Source organism: Ochotona curzoniae, unplaced genomic scaffold (assembly GCF_017591425.1).
Source record: "Ochotona curzoniae isolate NIBS_2020 unplaced genomic scaffold, NIBS_Ocur_1.0 scaffold_3835, whole genome shotgun sequence".
Taxonomy (NCBI): Eukaryota; Metazoa; Chordata; class Mammalia; order Lagomorpha; family Ochotonidae; genus Ochotona; species Ochotona curzoniae.
In genome coordinates this window covers 4,698,011-4,719,414 of record NW_024467114.1, presented here as the reverse complement: position 1 = coordinate 4,719,414, position 21,404 = coordinate 4,698,011, and the positions used below count along the sequence as shown (strand labels likewise).

The window sequence follows — 21,404 nt, the reverse complement described above, 5'->3', positions numbered from 1 at the left end:
GCCTCCGCAGTGTCTGAGGGATTTTTCGTGCTGCTCCCTGCTTCTCCTTGGTGCTCCCGTGGCCTATGGTGCTTCTCTACTTCCTGTCGCTGAGCGCCCATGTTTCTCTGGACAGCAGTCATATCCATTTTCTGCCACTATCATTTTCTTAAATTACAACCTCAACTTATCATTGTGTAGTCTGATGGGATCCTGATGTTACAGGAGTTACCAAGTTCTATATGCACTCTACTGAAATTATACGTAAGTCTGCCAGTAAATTTTACTTAGGACAATACTCATTTTCAACTTACGTATTTGTCAAGAGAACTAAACCTTATGATTATATTTTGTGCATAGATATAATTTTATCTATCTTTGTCCCTTCCTAATTACTTAAGAATTTATATTTATTATTCAATTTTCACTGCCCATATCCCTCCATACATCAGTGTTATGGACTCTGGGATAAGAATTCTAACCGTATCTCTCTTTCTGCCCTCAGAATGAGAGTCTGGTTAGCGCCTCATGAACAGAGATGCTTGGAAGAATCTTCTGTAAAGTTTCACTTATTTTGGTATTTATACGTGTGTGAAATGCACACACCAGGATCAGCTAGACTTTCATCCAGTTTGGTGGCACTGGATTTCAGCATCTGTAAATTCAAACATTTCTGGAGCTCATTGTGCCTGGGAACCAGTAGTTGTTGACATTATTGATTTTTTTTTCTAGTCATTGTTGCAGTTTTTCTCTTGGAAACACCAAGACTGAAACTTCTACTGAGTCTAGTCTGGATCCCATGTCCGTGTTTCCTTAATACAGATTAAACTTGGTTTGAAGTGCGAGTTCCTTGTTATTTTTTAATGTTGGCAATCTCTCTAATTTTTTTCTGAGTTACTTGGATATATCATAATAACTGAACTGATTATTTATTTGTTTTTGTGAATTTTGTAATATGCTCATCACGCAGTTATGGGAAAAGCTCTTTCCACAAAGGGTTCTGTTTTTATGTAAAACAGAAAAAGACAATCAGAAGTGCTAATTGATGTCTCAAAGGAATTTTTACTTTGCTGAGGGTTAAAAACCAAGTGTTTGTGATTTACTAAAAGCATGCCACAAAGGGTTGGGGCAAAGTACAAAATTAAAACAAAAGCCTTGCATGCAATTGCAAAGATTAATTAGAAAAGACAATGAAGAGACCCTTATGTGGTCTTCTGTAATTTAATTTTTACGTAATATTCTAGGGCCATATGAAAAGTGAAATTGGAGTTTAAGAGTCCATTAAGGCTTTAATTTTGTTCAAGTTTACTTATTTGAGAGGCAGGGAAAGAAAGACAGTGCTAGGCCTCTTGTTTGTGGTCGTGGCTATCTTCGGCGATTATCAACCCCGATACCCTCCTAACCACGGACTGTGCACTGTGCATTTAACACTGTCAGATGCAGAGTGTTTTATCTGCGCTAACTCATTTGGTCATCTCCTCAGTAACCCTACAAGGGAGATGACATGCATAATCTCCTGTTAGCTATGGGAAAGCTGAGACTCAGATGACTGAATTGTCAGACAAGATGTAAACCCAGAAACTGTCTTCAGAGCTGATCCAGGAATCGATGCAGATGCTATCGTTTGCTTCTGTCTTTGTCTCTCACAAAGTGCTCAAGTTACAGGAATGGTCATTGCAGCATGTCAGCACTTAAGACAGCATCATGGTGTTGCAAAAACTCCTGTGAGACACACTGTGCTGAGGGAAGCGCTTGTGCCGTCAAGTCTGGTGTGGCCCTATTGGAGTGCTGGGATTGCTGCTGGGCACCAGCTTCTTGCTGAGTGTACCCAGACGGGCAGCACGTTTTGGCTCACATAATTGCATTCCTGCCACCCAAGTAGAAGGTCTGAATTGACTTCCAGGCTTTCAGCTTTGGCCTGTCCCACCCCAAGCCGCTGTGAGCGTTCAGAGAGTGAACCAGCAGGTCGGAGCTCACAGTCTCTGCCTTTCCCCTCTCTCTGCTCCTATACATAAAAATTTTTAATGTTTTCAAAGACGTTGTGTTTAAAAATGGACTCACCAGTCAGAAATAAGGATGTGAAATCATAGGTGGGAACATTTTTCAAATTGTTAGTGAGGCCACAGCAGCTCTGAGAGTCAGGGGCCCCTGTCACGCCCTCGCCTTCTGCTGGGGCTCCTGTCACGCCCGCACCTTCTACTGGGGCCCCAGTCACGCCCGCACCGTCTCCTGGGGCCCCAGTCACGCCTGCACCTTCTACTGGGGCCCCAGTCACGCCCGCACCGTCTCCTGGGGCCCCAGTCACGCCTGCACCTTCTCCTGGGGCCCCAGTCACGCCTGCACCGTCTCCTGGGGCCCCTCGTGCGGATGCCTGCTGCAGCGTTGCCTTGTGCTCCAGCGTGCACAAGCTCTGCTTCCCACATTCACTTCATGGTTCCTCGTGTCCATCCTGCTGCAAACTTTCACCTACAGGATATACCACGGTTATCGTGGCTGGGTTATTTTAGTATTTTAAGTGATAGTTTCTTGTTTTTTTTGTTTTCAAACAGGAGCAAAGTTTATTGGAACTTTCCCCATACCAGACACCTATAATCCAGATGATGATAAAATATATTTCTTCTTTCGTGAGTCATCTCAAGAAAGCAGCACATCTGATAGGACCATCCTTTCTCGTGTTGGAAGAGTTTGCAAGGTAAAATATATTTACGAATCTTACTGGAAGCAAATAAGCGAGTCCTTGATGAATGAAATTAAAAGAGATGCAACTTGTTATAAGCCGAAGTGGAAACACATGCATAAGGTATTTCCCATGAACTTTTGGAAGATCCATCTTAAATGGCAGGTGCACAGAAACTCTGAGACCACTTTCATTTTGTGTCATTAAATATTTAGTTTGATAGAAGTTATGCCTAATAGAATAATAATTCTACTTTTAGCCACAGCATATTATTTTTCACATGGGTGTATTGTCATTGAAATAACTTTTCTTAAGCACACAGACTTCAGCCTAATGCCAGTTATTAAGGGAAGAGCTGTTGCGTTAATGTATGCACTCAGCAGGAAGCTCTCTTTGGTCTTGTACAAACTTTTCATTTTCTTCCCTCGGAACCCATCCCTTTTTGTTTCAATCTGTGCCCTCTGGCTTCTAAACACTTTCATGGACAGGAATACAAACCATCACTGCACTTAAAATTGCTAATGAAAACATAGCTTTTGAATGAGGCCAACATGTGAACCTAGATCAGCCAATAACGCCATGTCCCACTGATCCCCTCGCCCTGGGGGACTGATGCTCTGAAAGGCAAACCCGTTCTTTCATAGTCTAAGCATCACATTAATTTCTCCTGAAGCACTTGCCTAGAGATGAATGGCTATTGCTTGGAGTGGCTGTAGGATGTTAGTGTATTGAGGCATGCCTTGTAAAAACTGTGTCCTGACCCTGAAAACCTAAACTGTGGGTGGACATTATTTGTATAAATTAACTTAGTTAAATATGTCATAAAGGTTTTACAATCAGTTGGATGCATTTCCTTAGAATGTGTATAACAAGTGTGTTGTTTGTGCACTGGTTCAATGCTAATTTCTTAATAGATATAATAATCCACTTGATGAAAACCCATCTACCACAAAGTAATGCTTTCAGGTTAGTATAAATATACTAAAAGCTCGTGTTAGAAGTGGGGAGGATATATTAAGGAAAAAAAATTAGTTGTTCCAATTGTAAATATTTATATTAAAGGTATAATCTTGACTTTATGGATTAGCTATACAATATTTTATTTAAATTGTGAATAAACTTGTATGTTAGAAAGGCTGAGAAAATTGTCGGAAATGAGTGTTCCCACCACAGTGAAATCCAGGCCACACAGCAAGATTTTGTAATGCTATTGTTCTTAGTTAAAAAGCTAACAAATTGTGAGATTGAATAAGGATGCGTGATGAATGAATTTACTTAAAAAAGAGGCTCTTTACTCAGCAGTGTATCTCCATGCATTCGTTCTGTTCCCTGAGCAATGTCTTCACAAGTTTTTCATTGTGTCCTGATTTAAGTGTTTGAAATTCCTCAAAATGTTTTCTTTTTCTATCTTAACTTGCATTTAATAATTTAGGATTAATTAGCAGCAAAATGTGAGCATATCTGAATAATAATTCAGTAAAAAAAAATTAAAATGACTCAAATCCTTAAGATTTGTTATTGTGGCCTGTCAACGTAGCAAGTTTAATCATACATTTAAAAATCCACATTGTCTTTATTTATTATTTTTATAAAAATAGATTCTTGTAGTATTATTTGAAAGTGTATTTCTTTCTGGTATTTTTCAATCCCCCTCTCCTCTTGAGATGTCAACACAATATCATTTTTCTACTTTTGGCAAATAAGAACATGATGAATGTCTGTTCTGTGGAGCGAAGCTCGTGGCTATATGCAGAGTTCCAAAGACAGATGACTCGGAGGAGAATTAGCATTCAGTTCTGTCTGCTTTCCTGAGTTTTCACTGTTTTCATGCCAACGGGAGCCCTTTATATTATTTATTCTAGCATATTGCCACAGAACATATTCAGAAACTCTACGCATTGCTTTTGCTGTTATTATTGTTTATTTCTATTTTTAACTGAATATTTGGCACAATGGAAAACTGATAGTTTAAGGCCTTTCTACCTCTTTAACTGGTAACTGAAGGAGGAAATATTACTGACCCTTAAAACTTGTTTACAACCCACCGGAGACGTTGGTTTTAGACTGAGTGGAGTAGAGTGATTGTCAGGGAGGACTCTGAGCAGTAGGCACACATCTTACAGAACAACTGAAAGCTGAGGGCAATTTTTTTTTTAATTTTTCTGTATCATTTATTTATTGTTTTATCTTTTTAGCATTTCAGAAGATCAAGAAAATATGCACTAATTATCACAAAAAATACACAGAATTCTTGGTGGAACCAATAACCAATTCCCTTTTCCCCATAGTGCAGGGAAGATGGACGATTCCTTTCCAGATAGCTTTCTTCACAGCACTCATTTCGTGAAGTTTTTGAAGACCCCTGGATTAAGCAGATAGTCAGGATATAGTGTGGTAGAAATGAAGCCTGGCGATGGTAAACATTTAGAGAAGTTCATATTCATTATGCCAAAAGAACTTGTGGTGAATGAGTGCTGCAGTGAGGGTGGTGGAAACCGCACTAGGTAAAGGAAGCCCAGCACTGCAGGCCACACGGCGATGGGACAGCAGCATGTTGCAGCTGGAATCGAAGAGGGGGAGTGTGGCAGGGGGTGGGGCATCTGTGAGATTAGATCGCTATATCTGGTGATAGGAAATCCTGATTCCATCTGAGTGAGTATGAACTCTCCGCTGAAGGCAGTGAAGAGTTATGAAATGTTTTAGACAGAATAGTCACAAGCTAGCTAGCTATATTGAGCAACCATTTGAAGAATGTATCTGAATTGAGAAATACTTGAAAGTAAACAGATATAAAGAGGCAGGGGTAAGTTCAAAAGATATTTCAGATAGGATGTTTCTAACCCTTAATTTACCTTTTATACATAGAATCTGTGTGTAAACCTCTACAAGGTCCTTAATTACCACTGTTGACGTATTTGCATGTAGGCTCATGCTGTCCAATCAAACTGCAATGACAGCCATGTTCTGCATGTGCACACCCCATTGCAGTGGCCACACGATTGTTCGTGTGGTGATAGGAATGGCCTGACATAGTAACTGAATTTCTAATGTATTATAATCACCAAATTATGTAAACATTTTGATCAGGGGATGTGGCTGGAGAGAGACAGTGCGAAGAGGCTGTCAGGTGCCCAGACGCATGAGTCATTGTCTCCCTCAGGGTGCTTCATCTTGCACAGAGCCCATCTGCTGTCGCACTGCTGCTCGCTAGTGCCACCGCTTGGCAGTCCAACTGCTTCCTCAGTCTTTAGTCTTTGGTGGTTTCTGAAGTCTTGGTCAGGCTCTGAGGATCTTGATTGTGCCCCACTCCCAGTGTGTTGCCTGGCTGCCTGGTGTAGGTGGCCCTCAGGAACGCTGCTCTCAGGGGTGATACATTTCACAGACCTTTGTTCTGAGGGACTAAACATTGACCGGATGGCCGAGGGAAGCAGCACGAAGTAAACCTTCTGGAAAGATTGATGTCTGTTTACTTTGCAAGTTGGTACTTTCAGGTGCTGTAATTTATGCCCATGTGATGTTTATTGCTGTGTGTGTGTGTACATGTATGCGAGGGCTTCTTTCCCTTCGAGAAATAGCATATAGGCGAACCCCAGTTCCTGGAGGATCCCTCCCACAGGCTGCTCTCCAAGTTGCTCTTGGATTCTGTTCATTGTCCATCATTGTGTGCATACCACGCACCTCCGGAGTCCAGCTGTAAGCTCCACCATTCTGTTACACAGCATTTCCTTTGGTCCCTGCCAGGAATTCAATTTGCGTGGCCTTTTCACATAGCTTGCCTGAGGGTCTCATTAATAGCTTTTTGCTTCGATTCCATGTGTATTGTCTATTTTGATATATGGCCCTATTTGGACAATTACTGCCTTTGAAGATGTGTGTTTTTAATCCAGTGACACTTTCCATATTCGTTGATCTCTGCCGAGCCGTGGTTTGTGAGCTTCCTTTCCGTGTGTCAGTTACGGCCTCAATGAAAGATTTTAATGCCCGGACTTACAGATGTGATTTGGCTTGGCTTCCATCTGTTGTTCTGTCTGAGAAATTCCTAGGAAGGGATTTACACTGTTTGCCACAGGTTTTGGTTTTAATTTAATAAGTACCGCCTCTCCCTGAGAAAGGCCAATTAGCCTGCCTAAACGTACCTAATTGAATCTGTTAATATTAGCAACGAAGTTTTAGTCCATCATGTATCGACCAGCTTCTGCCTGAGCATCTTTATGAGTTTTTGAAGCAGCCAAAAGAGGTGTTCTCTATGTCTGCTTGCCGTTCTCCAGTGTCAGATCATGAAAAGTCGGATCTAGTGATTTTTTTCCATAGTTTTTTTTTCCTTGAGAGCCACTGAGGAATTTGTCTCTTAAAACCTCTTGATTCAATGCCTGCCATAAATTTTTTCCCCTCGTCTTTGTCTTCAGTGTTTGGGTCTGTATATTTTTGTTTCCTCTGCTCTAATCTCGAGGTGTCTCAGGATTAGTAGGTGGGAGAAAGCCTACCTTGTTGGCTGCCGACCTGTCTGGAATTTATTTTGGATTCCAAAGTGTCAGAAAAGGTATGAAAACCTTTGCAAACAGTGAAGAATCGATGCTAACAGATCTTATTCTCTTATTAAGAGAAAAAATACCGATGGGGCTCTCTTGATGGAAGTAAGTTTAAGGTCTGATTCTCAATGGAAGAAGGGAAAAGGTATTTGCTCCTGCAGGGTGAATGGCCCTGAGTGCTATGCGATTGTTTCTGGAGTTGTTTTCACCATATGAACTGACTTGACAGCCAGACAGTTGTTTAACAGGAGACTTAACTCACAGCCACCCTCTTCTTGATTAAGATGATTTTCTGTCTTAAGTTTTGATGGTCAGACTTTTTATTTTTAATCATAGTAACACAGCTTGACTTTCCTACTTGGCTTAGTGGCATGGCTTCCCTAACTCCCCTTCGTTCATTGTAATAATGTGTTTGAATATCTCTTCATCTCCTCTCAAAAAGACTCTTCGTTTCTGACTTTCCCCTTTTCTTTCTAGGCCATCATGATTGCAGTGCCAGGATTTTCAATATCCCATTCTGACTTCAGATTTTCCTGCTAGGTACGCACAGAGCTCCGTGCAGACCATCTGTCCTAAGTTTTCGAAACCCTGCGCTCTGTGCTCGGTTCAGTGCAGCCCGAGGTGGCAGAGAGAAGTGCCTTGGGCAGTTGATACGATTAGGGTAGTGGTTGTGATTGTGGCTTCCACTATTCCAAGTTAGAAAAAAGAAGGTTCTCAAGAGGTTTGTTGACAAGTCTCAAGGTACAGCTTTTGTTATGAATGACAAGTCAGAAGAGTATGAATATGATGTATGTGAATGGATATTAAATAAAAAACGTAGATGTAGTAATGTGTGTTATGTTATATGCAAGTGTATACTATGGACTAATAGGAAGCCTGTGTGTTTGTCTCAATAGGCAAGTTTTAGTTTCATTGATTTGCAGTATGATAGAGTGGATAGCATTGGGCAGGCAAACACACACCAAAAACTACTGATGGTTTTCAAAGTTTTTGAAAGGATTTTTTCTCTTATTTTCACAAAGATATGTAAGAAGGCTGTTTGGCAAAGAATGGTGTTCTAAGAATCTTATTCCAAGAAATGGAGAAATCATAGCCTTTAGCTGTATTATCATACCTTACTTTCTTTTACAGTTCTTAAGATTTTTATTCTTGTGTCTTGATTTCAAAGCCCAGTGTCAGCCTGGTCATTAACGTGATTACAAAACTCTGACTGGACATCAGGTTTGCATAGAGTATGACCTGTTTTCAGTTGCTGTGTAGCTTTCATGGATTCATAAAATCTTTAGAAGTCAAGAGTGTAGGCACTGTGTGTTAATCATTATGTTTGCTTGGAGCTTCTGTTTCCAATATAAAGGTGAAAATGACAATATTTATAAAGTGATGAGAGATCTTCAAACAGCATGGCATATACAGAACAAGTCCTGTTTACCAGATGGACGCAGTGGAGTGACCCAGAGGTCAGAAGATACACTCAATAAAAGGTCACATGTGTGACAGCCTCTAGCTACCATACACGTCCATCTAAGGTTTAGACATATTTGGGTTTGCTGGGACAGAAAAAGGAAAATGGAATTGCCTTTAACTTGCATCATGACTCCTCTACCTTTTAGCAGATACCTTGATTTGAAAATCATAGTGATTGATAGTGTCATCCGTTACAAAGTCAAATGATTCGAAGGTCATGTATTATAATAAATCGTGTTTTGTTTCCAATCCTTTTTCTCTTTTTTCGTTTGTGAGTCACTGTTGGGAATTGAGTGATGCAATTGAGCCATGTTCTGAAAAGCTACAGAGAAGAATGAAGCAGGCATGCCCTGTGCTTGCCACCCAGCTTGAAGGCACATGAGCCGGCCTGTTTACACTTTAATGTCTTTGTTGCTTTCGTCTGCATCTTTGCGAGGAAGATGTCAGGACTTCAGGCCACCTGACCACAAAGAGCCGGTGATAAATAGAGTGGAGAGGCGGAGGAGTGTCTGGGGGTGGAGAGCTGCTGATCCTGACATCTCTATAATAAATCTGTTGTGCCCCAGAGGAAGCTGTGTCCTTCAGAACTTTCCGAAAAATAAGCAAGGAGGTGACAATTTAGTACAGAAGTGATTACCTCTCTTTGCAGCCCCCTTCTGGGCTGAAAGTGCTTGGGGTGGGGGTGGTGGGAATTGTGTAGATTTGCAAACAAATCCAGGGCTGAGAGCTAGCTGGTCAACACTTAGCCCAACTCACACTTCCCTCCAGGAGAAATGCAACTCCCGCTGAAGTGAACTTTGCCACCCCGGTCATGCTCCTGGGTGTCTCTGAGAGTTGCTATCCAGTCATTAAATGCTTATGCTCCATTCCCGAGAGCTATTAGCCAGAAACTATACTGGTTTCCCTGCTGACAGCAGGTGGCTTTCATCTTTGACCTGGGTTTTTGGTGTGTTTGTTTTTATCTTTTTTATTCCTTGAGGGGCTGGGAAGGCTGCTGGAAGGATTGGCAAGAGCATTTAAAGATTACGGTGGTCAGTGGCTTGCAGTGTTCACTTGTTGCGTCTATAAAATGCAGACGCAGTGTTATTCTTTTCCTAGCCAACACATCTGAGACTAGAAGAGTCCTAAGAATTTCCTCGTGGTTACTCTCACTTATGGGTGATGATGCCAGTACAATGGGGAGGAAATGTTTGAAATGGAGCATTTATGATGTTTAAAGAATGTTTGAAAAAAATATGGCTGTTCCTAAGATACTGCCCTCCTGTACGCTTTGTGAAGGGATTTCATGGATACTTGTTGTTTAGTAAAATACTTTGAACACCTCCTCTGTGATGGAGCAAAGCCAACTGGTGATTATGTTGTGTGCTTGGTTGCTGAAAAATGCAGGAAGTCAATACTCAGATTCTACAAATATAGGCAAAGAAAAGTAATAAGTAACACCAATATATCAGAATAGCACATTAAAATAAACATGTTTTACTGGAGCTTGCTTGGTACAACTTATAATCTGCTAAAAAAAATGAAGTCTAGTATGTTACTCCCAAAAGAGATAAACCAAGGATCCCAGAAAAATGAGGAAGTAATTTATCTTGCATTTTACTTCATTTAAAATTCTCTTGCATTTTCTCACTGGAATCCTTTTCTGCGTGAACACAGAATTCATTATTATATTAGGAAGAAAGCCAGTATTTCCTTCCATTTAGACTAAGATCTAGATTACTATTTATAAAGTGATATGAGGACATTAGCATTAAAAATAAGTCATATCTAGATACGTCTGCCAGCATATCTACAGACATTTGAAATCATCCAACCTCTGGCTGAAATATTGGTTTTATTGTGACGCTATAACACTGAGATATTGCAAGTACCAGATACAAGATCGGCAGTTGCAAAGATGTTTGCTGCCTGAAGGTCTTTACGTAGAATATATTCTGCATATTCTTAAAAGGGCGTGGATGATTTCATGTCTTTGCTAATTAGGAGAGCTATTGTTAATTCTCCATTGTGTGCTTAATAATATACAGACACGTTGGCTTGGTTTTATAGTCTTCCTTGATCTCAGTCCAGTTTCTTTTTATAACATTTTATGCTGCTATTTTAATTGACCCCAGTCTTCAACTAACCGAGTTTGCCTTGGTTCTCCGTGCATGGTCTGGATTGTTCTGGACATGCCCTGGTTCTCTGTGCATGTTCTGGATTGTTCTGGACAAGCCCTGGTTCTCTGTATATGTTTTGGGTTGCTCCACTCATGGTTCTTCTCTGTGAAGTCTGACCCTTCTTACCCCTGTATTGAGTAGCGTACATTGGGTCTTCCAAGAAGCCCAACCTCATTTTCCCTTCAGAAATTTCAGAGGCGACTCAAACTACTTGGCTCTTTATAGCTTTTTCATTGAAAAAAACACCTTTTTTTTTTTATACTAATTTTGCCTTGCGCTTCTAGCTGTTCCTTGACTTGAATGTGCATTTACATGGCAGCTGACAGGCAGAGTGTTAGTAACAGCTAGTCTGGGTGCGGGGTGAAGGGAATGCATCTTCTGGTGAGAATTAGAGACTGAGAAAAACCAACTGGAGGCCACTGTGTTTTTGTTATCAACAGTTCTAATCAGTATCAGTGACAGAAAACTGGAGAAGTCTTTTGCTGGTCTAAACCATCAGCTGAGATCATTATTACATTTTTGTTTGCATAAAGATATGTAGTATATTTGTAATGTTTAATGTGCTTATACATTAAACACACAAATAAGAGCACACAAGCATATACGCACATGTAAACATGTGGTACAAACTCAGCCATGTGTGTACACCAAATTTTTTGATAATTTGGAAAAATGTGAAGCCGGGAACTATGATAAAAAATTTTGCATTATGCTATTTTTTACAAATGCAGATTTTTTTTTAGCTCATATGTGAAATATTTTTTATAGTTCTTCTGCCTTTGTTTCTAAATTATTTTTTGTGTCCCTTGATATACCCTGACAGTACACATCAAGAGAACACTGCACATTACTTTCTCAGAACTATTACTGCAAATTAGTCTGTGTTTGGCGGAGGAGAGTATGAAGGCTGTGACGAGCAGATTTCCCGGGGAGTCCTGGGCAGCAGGGCTGCGGGCGTCGGGTGGAAGGAGGCGGTGACCCGTGGGCGGTGGTCCCCCTGCACTCTTCCTTTATCGTCATCAACTGGAAGCACGTGTGTGAATGCTCTTCTTGGGGAGGCGTTTAGATCCTTTTCCTGTAGTGTAATTTCAAAGTTAAAAGAAACACAGTGAAGGTCTTTCCTGGATATTCAGATGTGAGACCTGCCAGCTGAATTTTTTTTCACCTTACATAATATAAAATGCAAGGAGAAGTAGATTCATGGCAAAATGTCTCCAAAATTTTTTTTGAAAGTTGAAATTAAGTGACAGCAACGCTGGTTCAGTTAACTAAATCACGAAGTCCTATAAATTTAGTGTTCACGGGGCTCCATGATTTTTAAAATAAGAATTGAATCTTTTATGCTGAATTAACATAATCTTGTTTATTCTGTTTTAATTGCTTAAATGTGTGGTTTGGTAAATGCCTAAGGAAGACTTTTAATGAAATATTTCTGCATGAAGATAAAGCATGGAGAACACAGAGTAATATTTTTAGAGATTTTTGTACTTGAGTGCTTCTATTGTATTGATGTTTTATTTATAATGTGCTGATTTGGAAAATAATAACTTAGGTCTTTCTAGACATATTCTAATATTTTTGTTAGACATAAAGAATGCAAGTCAATGTGTATTGGCATGTATATACATATATATTCCCTTCCATTATAGAATAGTGCAGGTCATTCAGTTTATTCAAGTTACCCGGTACTATGTTAAGCACTTTACACAAATGTTTCCATTTAATGATTACAATAACTTTTCAAGGCAATAATTATATTTAATTGATGAGAAAATAGAGACTCGGAGAATTGAGTAATATATTGTAGGTCATGGAGCAAAACATTTGCACAAATAGGACTTGATTCCAAGGCCTCTTGTTCCTCCAGCCTTGCACACACAGTCTCATTCCAAGGGGGAAAGGGCTGGTGTGGCTTTAACTCAAGCCTAACAAGAGTGCTTGAGGCGCAAGGCAGGAGCTGCTCTTCAGCGATTCCAGTATTCAAGGGTTAAATAAAGATCCAGGCTCCGTGTCTTTGCGAGCCTGTCAGTGACCCATTTTAGTGGGTGACAGATGCATGTTCGTGAATCTTGCTGCCCCCATCTTTCAGAATGACGTAGGAGGACAGCGCAGCCTGATTAACAAGTGGACGACGTTCCTGAAGGCCAGGCTGGTTTGCTCCGTTCCTGGAAGTGACGGTGCCGATACACACTTTGACGAACTGCGTAAGTCACAAGTTCCTTTCCTCTTGGAGAAGCTTTACTGCATCTTTAAGCAAGTTAGCAGATGGGCTGTTTTCACTCCTGTATTCAGGTGCAGCCTAGTAGATAGCGCAGGTGGAGATCTTTCCAAATTTGCACTGACAGAACACCAAGAGATGCTGTCGGCTTGGCCCACACTCTCAGGGTGCTCTTCTCTCCGTCAGCATCCTGTACGTTTGTCAAGGAAGCAGGCTACAGTGAGTCCCAAGGGAAACGCTCTGGGCTTCAAGTGCACACCTCACACAGGTCTTACTTGCTGGGAGCTAGCCCACGCAGGTGGAAGTCAGATTCCTTAGAGCACGCTGCCCTCTAATGGGCATCAGGGGAAATTGGAGGAACTTGGCTCCTGGGTCGTGGTACTCCAGGCTTTTTTTTTCTTTTTCTTTTTCACATGGTCACTCCTCCCAGAGAAGGTGCTAGATGGACTTTTTGGTTTTGGTGGTTTGTAAATTCAGCATCATTTGCGCTGTGTTCACAGCATTGCTTCCATATTTACCGTGCAGCGTTTTGACTTTGATCAGCATTTTGTTTTCTAGTCCTAATGTATTCATTTACTGTTTATGGATGAGTTCTGCTATTTTATACTCACACATTCACATTATAAGTAATTATAAAATTTTCAGATTTATTGTCAAAATCGTGCTACTTGTGTACTTGCCTATTCCCATATTGTTATCAAAGAGACAGTTGAGGCAATTGTACAAGGCATATTTCACACACACGAATTTCAGTTTCCCATGATTGGGGGTCTGTTGTGTATGAAATCCTATAGTCCTAACCGTGGGGGTTTATTAGTTAGACCATCCCGTACGTGTGTGATTGAAGTGAACCCCTAAGAAGGTAGATGTCCAACTCATTCTCTCAACAGAAACAGACAAAAACTACGAAAGTCAACAAACTGGAAAAAAAAAACAAACTTATGTATTTCTAAGTTATTAAGGCACAATGTAATGACTGTACTACCTTAATTGTGTATGCTGTTTGGAGTTTCACAAATATTGTCTTGTTTGAAAAGGAGCATCATAAAATAGCAGAGAATGAAACAATAGTGAGTGTCTTTCTCGTTAACAGAAGATATTTATTTACTCCCGACACGAGATGAGAGAAACCCTGTCGTCTATGGCGTCTTTACCACAAGCAGGTACGTTCCGCAGAGGCTGTTAGTCCTGTGGGAGCCAGTGTGCTCGGTGTTTTTGTCCTGTCCATGCAGTGTCCCATGCACTTTCCATTTTGCTTATTTGTTTGTCAGATATCCTTGAGTATTAGCATAATTCAGTGTGTTCTCTTTATGCTGGTACCCAGACAGTGGTTGCCACAATTTGCTAGCCAGTCCTCTGTAGGTGGGCTTGTTGGTTGTGTTCGAATCTTCACTGCTCCACACAGCATTGCAGGGCTTACCCTGTGCGATGCCATTCCGCATGTGAGCCTGCCCAAGGGCTTCAGGAAGTTCACCCGGAGTGTTGGTTATGAAACACCTATGCGGAAGTTTCAAATATTTTTAATTACATTCTTCTCTAGCTGTGACATAAATTCTGAAGATAAAACTGCTAGGTCCAAAAGGCATATGTTGTAATCTACTATTCTGTCTTGCATAATATGCCACCATCTACACGTTATTAAGACAATGATTTTCTTGAAATATGTGTATATGTATATACATACATACACACAATATATCAAGTTTTCCTTTTTATAAAGATGTATTCATTTATTTGAAAGGCAACATTAAGAGCCGGGATGGGGAGAGAGAGAGACTGAGATTGTTGGATCCATCTTCTGTCTGTTGATTTATTTTTCCAGTGGATGCGGTGGCTAGGATGGGATAGGCTGACGCCTGAAACTCCAGCCTGCTACATGACTGACAGACGTTCCAGCACTGAGCTGTATTCTGCCACTTTGCCAGGCTCATTGGCAGGGAGTTATATCAGAAGTGGAACAGCTGGGACACAAACCAGAACCCATGTGGGATGTGTGTGGCAAGCACGCTGTGCCACAGCTATGCCCCAGTGGCCTATATTTAACTGTATTTTCCCCATAGCTCTGCTGTCAGTCTTTATAATGGCTTTGGCATCAGAGGAATTGGAAGTATTGGTACTTGGTTTGAAGAAACAATTTTGCTGCCTGAGTTTGAATTAATTCTGACCTGCTTGGTAGGCAGATTACAGTTTGGTTTCCTTTCTGTGACAGGATCCTTGTTTAGTTCGCAGACCTTTCTGTGTAAATTGGAGTGCAATTTTGGTTTGGAATATACCAGAAAATGAAACATTCTTTTGTTATTTATAAGATCTGGGCTGTGAATAGACAGGAGAGCGAGGAGCTGTCCAAAGCCGCTGGATTGGACACAGTTGGCCCTGGCAACTTGTGTATGAGCTTCAGCAGGTGCAGGAGGAGCAGAGGCCTGCACTTCCTCCCCTGTGTGGAGTGGCTCCAGGATCTTCTCCCCTTTCCATCCACGAGCTGCCTTTGAAGTCCCTCCGTGTTCAGTACACAAGAGACACATCAGAGTTCCTTTCCCAAGCTGTTGCCTACCCAGGCTGTGAAGTTACAAGTCTACTCTTTGTTCTTAGTGCAGGCTATTGTTTTCTGTTTAATGCAGCCCTGAAGTCTGAGGTCACGTTGGAATGCATGCCTTGTCTTTTATCCAATGGGAAGCCATAATGAAGTGCAGTGATGGCGATGTCATTAAGCATCATACATTATTACTTCCAGCTATTGCAGGCAGATTGTGTGCTTTTTATGGGAACGCCGTCTCCCTTCTAGCAGCTAGTTTTTGCCCAGCCATGTCCCCTCCCAGTGTTACCCGTCTATAGCAGGCCAGGGATATTAACCATGGAGTCTGGCGTGCAGGAGAATCCTTAGGTCATTTCTGAAGGTGAGAAGTAGGATGCTTAAATCAGAGAGGGTAATCTTGTGTGAGATCAGGAAGCACTGGGAGTTTTCGACTGTTTATAATTTTTGGAAATAAGAAAAGCATCTTAGAAGTCTTAACAATTCGCTTGCAAAGATTTGTGGAGTTGCTGCAGCTTTAAGCACTTCTTTGATGCTTCGTAATTATTAAGGATCAGATAAGTACAAAGATACATAAAATTAAAGGAACACAGAACTACTTCAGCATCTTAATATTTTCATACAAGTCATTACTTATCATATAAATATTGTTTCTTTTTTTAAAAAAGGCAGAGTTACAGAGAAAGACGTGGGGAGAGAGAGAAAGAAGGAGGCACGCGCACACACACACACACACACACACACACACACACACACACACACACACAGATGAATGCTCTATCCACAGATCCTGTCCCCAAAAGACCACCTTAAACAGAGTTGGGCCAGTCCAAATCCAGGAGGCTGGAACTCCCATGTGGGCGCAGGTTCCCAAGCGCTTGAGCTGTCTTTTGGAACTTCCCCAGGCAGTTTAGTAGAAAGCAGGATCAAAAGTGGAGCAGCTGGGGCTGGGACCGGTGCTGGTATGGGATGCAATCACACATGTGGTGGCTTAATGTCCAATGCCACGATGCTGGCCCTGGGAATTAATGTTTTCTTAAACAATTGGTGCTTATATCATTTATCACTGTAAGAATACATGTCAACTAGATGTTTATTTACCTGATTCCTCTTTAAGAGTGGGTAATTTGTTTTGAAAGTTCTTTACACAGCATTTTGCTATAATATCTTCAAATATAATTGAAAAACATACGCGGGCAGATGACTTTCTTCCTGCAGAGTTTCTGTTTACCAAGCCGGTGTCGGGTGAGATCTGACCTCTCCTAGGGCTTCCAGGAAGCACGGTGCTGGATGCCCTTCTGTGTGCTTGCCGAAGTGGCTGAAATGACCATGAGGACTGCACTCACTCAGCCTTCTGGGGCTTGGCTGTGGTCTCTCTGAGGACACAGGCACGTCCTGTCCGCTCTACCTGGCAGTTAGAGTGGGTTGGGTTGTTTTCAGAGCTCCTGGTGACCGAGTGACGGAGCCACGTTGCTTTCTTTCAGTTCCATCTTCAAAGGCTCTGCTGTGTGTGTGTACAGCATGGCTGACATCAGGGCAGTGTTCAACGGCCCCTATGCTCACAAGGAGAGTGCAGACCACCGCTGGGTGCAGTACGATGGAAGGATTCCTTATCCCCGACCGGGCACAGTAAGTCTCTAAGACCATGCTTGATTGATAATTATTGTAATATTCTATTCAGTTCCCTACAACAACTGTTATTCATTTGTAGGGATTTTTTTTTCATTTGAAACTATCATTTTTATTCTCTGTAAGAATTTTAAGTACCACGGTGTAAGGTGTAGACCCTGCTGCCGCTGTGGAGCTTCCCACGGGTGGCTCTGCAGAGAGTCGTCCCTTCTGCCTTCGCTTTGAATGGAACTGCAGGGGTTAACAAAGGTTTGTCTCAGTTGTTTGTTTCTTGTTAGGCCGTACCTCGACTTCCTTGCTGCCAGAATAATGTGCATTTCTCAGATGTGGAGGTATTTTAGAGAACCCTGAATCACATTTCAAATGATGTAAGTCTCATTTAACACACACTTGCAACGAGTGATACACGCGTTGTAGACCCGTTCATTGATTTGCCCAGGAGAGCAACTAAGTTTTCTTCTGCTACATATGCATTTTAAATAGCAGTCTTTTTCATTTTGTTTGCTATCATTAAAACTACGTAAATTATTTACATTATTTGAGATTGGTTAGTTGACTTATTATTGAGAAAATGTTGACTTAACTCCTCTTGGTTTTGGCAGAATGCTGACCTTCCTTTAAACAATCAGACCTAAATCCCTAGCTTAGCTTGATGTCACTACTCTGCAGTGTCCATGAGCCTGGGCGTGAGGATGCCCAAGGACGCATATAAACACTTCCGTTTCCTCCAAGTGATTCTTTTGCCCTCTGGTGTCCGCATAGTCGGTCTAAATAAAGCATGTTTTGTGCAGGCCGCTTATCACCAGCCTGGTCTTGGTGACAGGAAGTCCCAAGTGTAAAGAAGTACATAGGAATCCATGGTAATGACAGGTGCAAGTAGGAGGCAGCACAGAAAACCGAACGGGTCTGAAAGGACCAGGCCACCGGGAAGCTCAGAAGCCTAGGGAGACTTACCAAGGCGGAAAGTCCTTAGTAACGTTGATGCTGGATTTATTGGCTCCCTGATGTCTTTAATAAAATTGTAGCATGCTGTTTCATTCGATGTTACATAGAACTTTTTTAAGGTTTATACATAAATGTGGACTATTAGTGTTTACTCAAAAGTGACTTCCAGTTTTTAAACCATCCCCTTATCAAAATGATCAGATGGAAGTATTTATTTTTGAAGTGTGGGCATTTATGAAAGATATTTACTACAATTAAATGATTTCACTGTAGATTTTGACAATTTCTAGTTGTACAATTTGTATTCATTTTAATATTCCATTTCTCCCAAATGATGGTTGTGCCGACTATTGGATATTTTAGCCTTTTTTTTTTTAAAGTATTTGACAAGTGGGGAGAGAGACAGAGACTCCCGTCCCTGCTGGGGTTCAAAGTCGGGTCAGGGCAGAGTCAGATATTGAAGCTGGGCACGCTGCGGTGGGACTGGGCGTCTTGGCTGGTGCCTTCACAGCTACAACAACGGAGCTTTATGAAACCAAAAATATTTTTCTGAAGATCAGAATCATCTATTAACCAATTAGCTACTTGTTAGCCTACTGCAAAAAGTAGTAGGTAGTGCTTCAGCCACTGATGAATGTGGGCTGTGACACAGTCCCTGTCTGTAGCATTTCAAATCTCTGAACGAGAAACCTATCGTGTGTCATTCCTCATGCAGGTTTTTCCTCCGGAGAAAAATCAAGGATAAAGACCAAACCATTTACTGCAGTGCAGTACCTGTTGTCCAGCTTTTCTGCTCTGAGATAAAACATTTCAGACCTGGAGTGTGGTCCCCGAGAAACCCAATGGGCCTTGTTTCTTTCCCACCAAATTATTAAACTTTTTAATGCCAAACACGACATTGAGAAATCACAAAGGCCCTGTCCCACATCCACAGGAAAGCTCATCTCAACTGTTATTCTCCTGCGGGCTAGCTCTGGATCTGGGCATACTCACTTGTTCTAGAAAGATCTTTTTCACTTTACCGTAGGAGAACATCACTGAGCCTGAGTCTTTGTGATTTTGAAGAGCAAAAGCAACTCAGGCAGGGACTTGGTCATAGCGTAGTGATACACAGTGATAAACTGTTTGCATAGCCGGCTCGATTAGAGGCCTGCTGACACTCCAGCCTCCTCTTGGCTTCGGCTCCCAACAGCAGGCATTGGAGGTACACATGGAACCCCCGAGTCAAAGCTGTCTGGGACCTGTTTCAGCTTCCTGTTGTCCTGAAGCCGCCTGGCTGATGCATTGGCGTAGTCCTGCAGCATGGCTCTCCGTAGCGAGCTCGTGGGCTCCGAGTGTTAGATCTTTGTGAAGGTCAAGATCTGGAGTTGTCAGGATGGGATGGTGAACCAGGCCCTTCCCAGGAAGGGTGATAGAAAAAAAGAAGTTTTAAGGCTCTCTTTTATATGTAGATTTCAACAAATTCAAGAACAATATGTATTTCCTGCTAAGTCTTCACACCCTCTTCTTGAAATGAAATCTCCACAGTACAAGACTAAGACAGTCTCGCCTCCCGAAGGATGATTTGGAAGTGGATGGAACACGTAGTCCTGGTGGCATCTCCTGCCGCCCTCACCTGTGAGCCTGAGAGCATGGTCGATGCCAGGCTGTCATTGTTGGGATCTGTCCCGTCTTTCCAAGTGACGCTAAAGGCACAGGAGACTTTGGAGGGACCCGGTCATGTCTCTCGCTCCTTCCCTCCCACCCTTGTGTCTCTGATGAAGAATTTCGGCTTCATTTTTCTTCCTAATATGTATTCACTGCGTGTCCTTCCACTTAGTGGATAGCAAACAATTGCTCAGTTACCACTTCTCGAAATGGCTGAGTGTCTAGGCTAGTTCTCCTTCTCAGAGCTTTGGTTTCTAGAAGGAAGTGCAAGCACACAGAGTTCCAAACTCTGAGGACAAGGGGCAGGGGGTTGGCTGGAGGGGGAGTCGGTGGAGTCATGGACTGTCCCCCTCAACACGCACGCGTGCTGTTTCTTGGACACCAACCCACGTCTCCTTTTCAGTGGGTCTGTGGCTTTCCTCCCAGAGAGCATGCAAACTCTAGCCTGCATGGTGTGCTTAGGGCTTGTTCTGCCTTTCTCATAGGACATCCCCCCTGGGAAGCAGGGTCTCTGAGAAGAAGAGGGAGAGGAGGATGACTCAGCCTCTTCATTGTACTCCTGGTCTTTCTGCCTTTGCTGTAGAACCCAGGGTGCTTCCTGGCTCCTGTCTGCTATAGACTGCCTAAGCAGTGGGATCAGATGGTACCTATTAAAACTGCATTTTTTTTTTTACATTATAAAGCGAAATCAGACTTCCTTTACATATTTCATTTATTTTTCCCGGTTTGCAAAAATGAAAGCCTTTTTCAGCCTCTCCCCGTGCCCTGCCTCCCCTCGCATTAGTCATTGCTCTGGTTTGTTTAAAAAGAAACCCCAGCCCGTAGCAGCAGCGAGAAAACTTTAACAGCTGTCTGGTGCCTTGCCAGGGGGCAAAGCTCTCTCGCTGGATAAAAACCATTTTTCTCTTCTTATCCATTGCTTCCACTCTGCTCCTAAAGGCCCTATGCAAACACGCAGGCCTGCCAAGCACAACACGGAGCCTTGCTCGCCCGCCGCCGCGCAGGCGCGAGCTGGGCGCTGCCGGGCTGCCCTGGCCTCTGCCCTTCACTCCAGGGTCCATGCCTGGCTCCCTGACTCCTGCCTGCTCTCAGTTTAAACCCAGGTTTTATTGCAGCAGCAAATGGAGACTTGGGATTGCTTCCAACTTATATCCTATGCTCGCAGGAGCTAAGGTGGTCGAAAGTAGGCGGCTTAGAAAACTGAGGACAGGAACCAGCGAACTCTGCAGTACGGTGTAGACTGTACCGTAGCTGGAAATCCAGCGCACGGCCATCCCGGAAAATCTGAGCGGAGTTTTGACCCGTTGGAGTACAGCTGTACTGATAAAGTTTTCTAGGGATTTTTTGGGGGGAGAAAATCAAGAATGAAATAAGAACATTCGCTGTAGGTGTAGCTTCTCCCCTAACCCCCTATTTTGCCCATACGTGCTTTTGGTGCCTGGCATCGCCAGGAATTTTTAGCTCCGTGTGCTGTGTAGATACATGATACCAAAGTCTAAATTCCGCTGGATCGGATGTGCTGAAAGATCAAGACCAGGCTCCTACTGTCCTGTCTCAAACTTCAGGGAGTCGCTCTCTCAAATCACGTTCATTTGTGCAAGCAGAGCGGAGACGGGACCTGAGACGC

At 42.3% G+C, this 21,404-nt stretch overlaps 1 protein-coding gene across 1 annotated transcript in view; it reads left to right on the top strand.

Moving 5' to 3' along the window:
• The window catches only part of SEMA3D (semaphorin 3D), a 96,440-nt gene that overhangs the window by 50,714 nt on the left and 24,322 nt on the right, over positions 1-21,404 (top strand). The window contains exons 7-10 of the mRNA XM_040964931.1: positions 2,529-2,671; positions 12,898-13,012; positions 14,120-14,189; positions 17,041-17,185. Of these exons, the coding sequence (XP_040820865.1) occupies positions 2,529-2,671; positions 12,898-13,012; positions 14,120-14,189; positions 17,041-17,185 (473 nt within the window). The remainder of the gene's footprint in view (positions 1-2,528; positions 2,672-12,897; positions 13,013-14,119; positions 14,190-17,040; positions 17,186-21,404) is intronic.